This window comes from Gadus morhua, chromosome 4 (genome assembly GCF_902167405.1).
Source record: "Gadus morhua chromosome 4, gadMor3.0, whole genome shotgun sequence".
Taxonomy (NCBI): domain Eukaryota; kingdom Metazoa; phylum Chordata; class Actinopteri; order Gadiformes; family Gadidae; genus Gadus; species Gadus morhua.
In genome coordinates, this window is record NC_044051.1 from 5,704,483 (window position 1) to 5,711,982 (window position 7,500).

At 45.9% G+C, this 7,500-nt stretch overlaps 1 protein-coding gene across 1 annotated transcript in view; it reads left to right on the forward strand.

Moving 5' to 3' along the window:
• Positions 1 to 120: 120 nt before the first annotated feature.
• Positions 121 to 7,500, forward strand: part of slc26a4 (solute carrier family 26 member 4) — a 16,229-nt gene continuing 8,849 nt past the window's right edge. The window contains exons 1-8 of the mRNA XM_030355285.1: positions 121 to 374; positions 2,630 to 2,778; positions 3,304 to 3,443; positions 3,908 to 4,018; positions 4,700 to 4,902; positions 5,401 to 5,565; positions 6,111 to 6,263; positions 6,823 to 6,905. Of these exons, the coding sequence (XP_030211145.1) occupies positions 2,642 to 2,778; positions 3,304 to 3,443; positions 3,908 to 4,018; positions 4,700 to 4,902; positions 5,401 to 5,565; positions 6,111 to 6,263; positions 6,823 to 6,905 (992 nt within the window). The 5' untranslated portion in view covers positions 121 to 374; positions 2,630 to 2,641. The remainder of the gene's footprint in view (positions 375 to 2,629; positions 2,779 to 3,303; positions 3,444 to 3,907; positions 4,019 to 4,699; positions 4,903 to 5,400; positions 5,566 to 6,110; positions 6,264 to 6,822; positions 6,906 to 7,500) is intronic.

Below are 7,500 nucleotides of genomic sequence, written 5' to 3' on the forward strand. Positions count from 1 at the left end.
TCTCTCAGATTGGGCTGTGATAGATGACAGAGACATAGTGGCAGAGAGAGAGAGAGAGAGAGAGAGAGAGAGAGAGAGAGAGAGAGAGAGAGAGAGAGAGAGAGAGAGAGAGAGAGAGAGAGAGAGAGAGAGAGAGAGAGAGAGAGAGAGTTTTTCACTACTACCCGGTAATAAGAAACATTGCCAGCCCGTCAAATGTAAACTGAGAGAGAGAGAGAGACAGAGACACAGATAGAGAGAGAGATAGAGAGACACCGGGAGAGAGAGACCCTGAGGGAGAGAGAGGAGACGATATATATGCCATTGGTTTGGGATGTTTCTCAGTTGAGCGTCTGAAGACCAGCAACCGGTGCAGCGACGACCTGAGGGCGGAGGTAAGGCTCAGAACGTCGTGACCGGTAAGGTTTAGGATCCAGGGTCAGCCATGGCATTGTCGTGCTTTAATGGGAATCAGGCCACTTGTGTTATAGACAGGAAAAAGAAAACTTGAGAACTTTAAAAGTGTGCAAGTGTGTAAACTGGGAAGTGAGCTTTGAAATGATACTTCTCAGACTTATTTTCCTTTCAGGGTGTCAGAGTTATTGTGCTTAAAGAAGATGACATCCCGATTTCAAGCATGGGTCTATGAAGATATGAAGTTTAATTAGAAAAAGGTCAATGCTGATGAAGTTTCATCACGGCTGCATACTAAGCACTAAGGGGGATGGCTGCAGTCCAGCCCAAAGCCAATATTGTTGTGTACAAATTCATGATAATGCCATTATTGACAAACCTTGTATGTGTGTGTGTGTGTGTGTGTGTGTGTGTGGGTGTGGGTGTGGGTGTGGGTGTGGGTGTGTGGGTGGGTGTGTGCTTGGGTGTGGGAGTGCACATCGAAATAATTGTAATAATGCATCACACATGTATTTTCTTTTTGCTGAATGACACAATGAGCACAAATTTAAAAGTTTAATTCAGTGTGTGTGTGTGTGTGTGTGTGTGTGTGTGTGTGTGTGTGTGTGTGTGTGTGTGTGTGTGTGTGTGTGTGTGTGTGTGTGTGTGTGTGTGTGTGTGTGTGTTTGCGTGCGTGCGTGCAGGCGTGCAGGCGTGCGTTTGAGTGAATTACAAACACGACCACCAACCAACAAATCACTAAAAGTCCCATTCACAGCAGAAGAGGCTGTCATCTTTTCTATCATGACGGGGCTATTGTTTCCTCCATTGGTGTAAAGTAGCTCATCGGACACAGCCAGCTTAGATTGTTTTGTTTCGGACGTGCAGCGCGTTACGTCTGTCAGTGCTGGCCAATTAGCGTGGAGCCGTCCCGAAGCGCGGCCAACGTTCACATAGCCGCGCGTTTGATCTGCGTTGCTTTGAACTGCGACCAAATGCATCACCGGGCAAATCTCGGAGAATAACCAGAGACTGACCGTGCCAGGTCGTTAAGGATAATTAATTATGCCAACACAAAACAGGCCTTCCTCTGGAACATTGCGAACGATATATTGAAGGACAATTGAATGAATATTTAAATTATACATATATTTTGTTACATAAAGACGAATGTTATTAATAAATCTCACACAGTGCAGTGAACTCAAACAGTTCTTAAATAACAAACCTAGAGTTTTGTCAAACACAAATTAAATCCAATGCTTCAATGCAATCATTATTGATATTATTTATTATTGATACTCAATTATTCTTCATTTTGGTTTATCATTTATAGCAAAGAAATTAATTGAATTCAATCTTTCGCTTAAAACTCTACTATATTGAAAAACGACAAACTGGTACGCTGACATTTAACCCAACCAGACTCTTTAACTGTCCATAATACCCCATAATTATCAGGTGCATTTTGGTCCTGTGTTCTGTCTGTGTGGAATTGATCTAGTTTCTTCCCACCTTACACACATCAGTTTCTAAAGACTTGCTGAAATCACTGCTCAGAGACACCTGAGTCACCTCTAAGTGAGAACGAAACGGACAGAAAGGTTCTGTTTTTAGCGCGGTAGCGGAAGGTAGAGCCAAGAGATTGTTTGGGTTCATTTGCTGCGTATCTTTCCTAGAGTAATTTCCTGACGTGCTTTAGGCCTTGCCTACTTCCTGTTCACCAAGTGAGGAAATGAAGTTGCATAAGAATGCCTCGAGAGTCGAGACACGCAAGCACGCACTCACGCACACACGCACGCACGCATACAGGGATTGCCTGGGTGTGTTAAATCCTGGGGTCCATTGATGTTTTGTCATGTTGAAAGGCTCCAGGTAGATTGTTGATGAACAAGCCATTCCATTTAAAATATCTACCCCAGTGACATCACAGGTGGGAGTGTCCAGCCCGATGAGTGATGGGTAGATCCACCTATCAGCCCAGACCCGATCCAGCCATCATATATCTTAATCGAGACACAACTTGTGACGTTACTATATTTTAAATGGTGGTAAAATAGTGTCTCTTTCAGTCACTAAAGTGGACGATTTGTATCCAAACCGACTCAACTTTGAACTGTCCACAGGTTGTTCATTGTGGGACGATTAACTCAAGGATGCTTACAGGTTAGAACGCGGACGTCGGGGTTCGAACCCGCGACCCTCCCGGCTGGGAGTCAGACAGCCTCCACGTGACCCTCCCCTCCGCTCTACCCAGTCAGCAGCAGGCATGGAGTACTGCGCCCCAGAGAACCAGTACCGCGTCGCCAGGCCCATCTACTCCCACCCGGCGCTGGAGAGAGAAGGGGAGAGACTGACCCGCACGGAGAAGACCCTCAAACAACGCCTCTCTGACAAGTGTGGAAGGTCAGAGTGTGTGTGTGTGTGTGTGTGTGTGTGTGTGTGTGTGTGTGTGTGTGTGTGTGTGTGTGTGTGTGTGTGTGTGTGTGTGTGTGTGTGTGTGTGTGTGCGCGTGTGTGTGTGTGTGTGTATGCATGTGTTTGTTTGTGTGTGTCTGCGTGCGCCTGTGTATGTGCATGATTGCTTATGCATGTGTATGTGTGTGTGTTTGTTTATGTTTGTGTGTGTATAGTTTTGCACAATTCCATTTTGTAATTTAGACATTTTCATCCAAAACGACTGATTGACTGATTTCAACACCTTGCTCAAGGATGCCATCTACAGGTAGCCTTCATTGGGTTCTGATCCCTTAGAGGAAAACACTCCAACCACCAGACCACCCTGCGTTATCGTACACTAAAAGCACAGTTCTCCATGTGTGTGTCCCCTACACCTTCGGTTAAAGGGGTGATATCATGCCACAAGTTGTGACTCACATCTGGTGGTTTGATATCGACCCTTTAAATGCACTCTCCTCATCTCCCCGTGCAGCTGCTCTCGAAATCGGGCTCTGAAGACATTCAAAGGGGTGTTCCCTGTGTTTGATTGGCTGCCGAGATATCCAATCAGGGAGTGGCTGTCCGGTGACATCATCTCTGGCATCAGCATTGGTCTGGTGTGTAGTTTACAAGGTGAGCCTCCATGTTTAATCGTCTTCTGATGTTATTATTTCTCTAATCTAACTCTAACGTAGTTCTGTTGTTGATTCAGTAGACGCTATTGCCCGCTGGGTATTGTAGGGGCTCATTTTTGTCCCTCGGTTGTAGTGTGTCTTGTAGTGACTGTTTGGTGTATACACCTCAACCATGTCTTCTTTATCTCTTACCAAATGGGCCAAACAGTGGGGTACAAAGGTGTAGCTATAATGTCAAAAATGTTGCATAGTCAGCCCATCACTGTGAAAAAAAACCCAGTCCTAGATGTGTAGAATCAAAAGTGACACGGCACCCCTAAACTCATAAACTCATCTCACAGACCTATAACTTCAGAACTAGAATATGCATAACCTATTTGTGTTTTGATGGTGCTCTGATGAAGCACGTCTGATAAATGGCTAAAGTTAGACGAGTGAATGTTTCACTGATGCTTTGTCCAGGTCTGGCCTATGGGCTGCTGGTGTCTGTGTCTCCGGTCTATGGACTCTACTCGGCCTTCTTCCCCCTCCTGACCTACTTCCTGCTGGGCACCTCCAGACACATCTCTGTGGGTAAGAGAACAAGCGGTTCCATCACCGCTGAATCCACATCATCAGACTGACATGACCCAAACCCTCACTTCAACGCTGCCCAGTCCTGCCTTTGTTTTTCATTTGCTCATGTTCAGATGTGATGTTGTGTCCTACTTTTTCCTGTACAGCTGGACTTTTAACCACTTTTGTCTGTAAAAGTATGACGTGTTACATGCATTAACTATTTTTACATGTTTTTACCTTTGTTACCTGTGTTACCTGTGCCCACCTGTATTAACCTGTGTTACCTTTGGTTACCTAGGTTGACCAGTGCTAACTATGTTTACCTGTGTTACCTGTTCTTACCTGTGTTACCTGTTCTTACCTGTCTTACCTGTGTTACCTGTTCTTACCTGTCTTACCTGTGTTACCTGTTCTTACCTGTCTTACCTGTGTTACCTGTTCTTACCTGTATTAACCTGTGTTACCTGTGGTTACCTGGATTTACCTGTGTTGCCTGTATTTGGCTGTATTAACCTGCGTTACATGCATGTAGCTGTATGTACCTGTGTTTCCTCTACTTTATATGTGTTCCTGTATTTACCTATGTTACCTGTGCATACATATATTCACCTGTGTGGCCTATGCTTGACTCTATTTACCTGTGTTACCTGTGTTTACCTGGGATGAGACCTGTGTGTTTCACCTGCTCCATTCCAGGGCCCTTCCCGGTCACCTGTCTCATGGTGGGCTCCATGGTGCTCACGCTCGCCCCAGAAGACCACTTCCTGCTTCCTGCCAACGGAACCTCTGCGGGGAACGTGAGCGACGCGGGGGTCAGGTCGCTGGTGGACACGGAGGCCATGGAAGCTCGTAGGATCGTGGTGGCCTCCACCATGACGGTGCTCGTGGGAATCATTCAGGTGGGGCGTCACCCTAAACGTACGGTTTAAATTGACGTCAATCGGGCCTAGAATGTGTGATTAATATGCTTGGAGGGATATGGCCGCTGGTGCCCGTTGAACCTTGTGATGTAATAATAATAATAAATGAGATTTATGTTGTGCTTTTCTAGGACTCAAAGTTTATTGACGCTTGATGTAGTCGTTAAGTATCTTTATGTCAATGCCTGTAGCTTAAGTAGTGAGATTATTCTTTGTGAAATAGTTGCAGAATTCAAGTGTGAATATGAGCTAACAAAGTCCAAAACGTTTTCATTGCCTTTCTTTGATCGGTGCACAATTAGTATACTATTAAGTATCTTTGATTAATAAGATGATACCATTTTATAATAGAATAAGATGTTGATTTTATTGATCCCAGTTTGGAAATCCATGTGAAACTGGACACTTTACCGAAAACAACTTTTATTTTGAAATTAAACACTGGATCCCTCATCCCCACTCCCCCCCCCCCCCCAGGTGGCGATGGGGCTGCTCCAGGTGGGCTTCCTGGTCCGCTACCTGTCGGACCCCCTCGTGGGGGGCTTCACCACGGCGGCCGCCTGTCACGTCCTGGTGTCCCAACTGAAGACGGTCCTCTCCGTGCCCACAAACAACCACAGCGGGCCCTTCTCCATCTTCTACGTGAGCCCGATTCCGCGCCCGCCTCGTCCAACCGTTGGCTCATTCACAAAACCCGTGGTTCCCAAACGGCGGTTCGCGACCCATAAGTGGGCCGCAGGGAAGTGGATTTCGGGAAGGCCACCATTTTATTTTTTTGAGACATTTATTTCAAAAAGACTTCCTCATGTCTTCATCTCTTGCCCCTTCCATTTGATCATGAGTGAGTTTGAAGTCTGGGTGGTGGAGTCCTGTATTGATGAACAATTTACGTTTAGCTAGATAGCTATTTTGACTGTTAATCAGAATGTTTTGGGTATTTTACGAAACAATATAAGTTTATCTAGCGTTTGGGAACCCCAGAACGACCCCACAACCCTTTAGGATCTAAAGTCAAAGTCAAAGTCAGCTTTATTGTCAATTCTAATTTTCGTGGCAGACATACAGAGGAATCAAAATTGCTTTTGTCTCCGACCCACGGTTTAATAAGCAGAAAAGGGAGAAAATTAGGTAAAATAAAAGGTAAAAGCAAAAAAAAAAAAATCGTCATCGTTGGTCCCGCCCCCCAGACCCTGTCCGACGTCGTCGTCAACATCCGACACAGCAACATGGCCGACGTGGTCGCCGGGCTCCTCACCATCGCCGTGGTGATGGTCGTCAAGGAGATCAACGCCAGGTTCCAGCACAGGATCCCAGTGCCAATTCCCATCGAAGTGATCGTGGTGAGGAGCGTTCCGAGAAGCACTAAGTTCAAGGTTTTTGAAATATGTTGTAGATTGAGATTATTTTTGATAAATAGAGGTCATTGTAGAAATAACTGGAACATGCAATATGGCGACATATAACTTACGTTTAACGAGTGAAATGTGTTGATTCAAAATCAAATCTCTCTGCTCCCCTCTTTTCCCCTCTCTCTCTCTCTCTCTCTCTCTCTCTCTCTCTCTCTCTCTCTCTCTCTCTCTCTCTCTCGCGCTCTTTCTCTCTCACTCTTTCTTCTTCTTCTTCTTCTTCTTCTGCTCTCTCTCTCTCTCTCTCTCTCTCTCACTCTTCTTCTTGTTCTCTCTCTCTCTCTCTCTCTCTCTCTCTCTCCCTCTCTCTCTCTCTCTCTCTCTCTCTCTCTCTCTCTCTCTCTCTCTCTCTCTCTCTCTCTCTCTCTCTCTCACTCTTCTTCTTGTTCTCTCTCTCTCTCTCTTTCTCTCTCTCGCGCTCTTGCTCTTACTCTCTCTCTCTCTCTCTCTCTCTCTCTCCCCCCCCCCCCCCCCTCCCCCATGTGTCCCCCAGACAGTGCTCGCCTCCGGTCTGTCCTACTTCGTGGATCTCCAGTCCCGCTACGGCGCCAACATTGTCCTCAGCATCCCTCGAGGGTGAGGGCACTTCCTGCTTCCTGTCCCCTGTCTCCCAGGGTGCCCCTGGGGACCGTGTTGACCTCCGACCCCTCCTCCTCATTGTGATGCCTCTTAAGTCATACAGCAGGCAGAACAGCAGAGGAGTGTGTGTGTGTGTGTGTGTGTGTGTGTGTGTGTGTGTGTGTGTGTGTGTGTGTGTGTGTGTGTGTGTGGGTGTGTGGGTGTGTGGGTGTGTGCATGCGTATGTGATCTTTGCTCTGAGAACCATTGTTCAGGTGAATGTTGTCCCAGCGTCTGTCTGGCTCTCTGTCTGGCTCTCTGTCTGGCTCTCTGTCTGTCTGTCTGGCTCTCTGTCTGGCTCTCTGTCTGGCTCTCTGTTCGTCTGTCCGTCTGTCATAGATGTACGTCTATACAGCTGCAGTTTTTAAACAGAGTGTTATATATAATATATAATATGTGTAATAAAGTATTAAACCATGTCTTTCATGCATTATGTGATCCTATTCCCTGAATTATGATACATAGGATATAAATGTTGTTATGTATTATCCTATGTCATGTTTTAGAATGCATGGGACATAACATCCTATTTGATCCTATATATTATATTCAG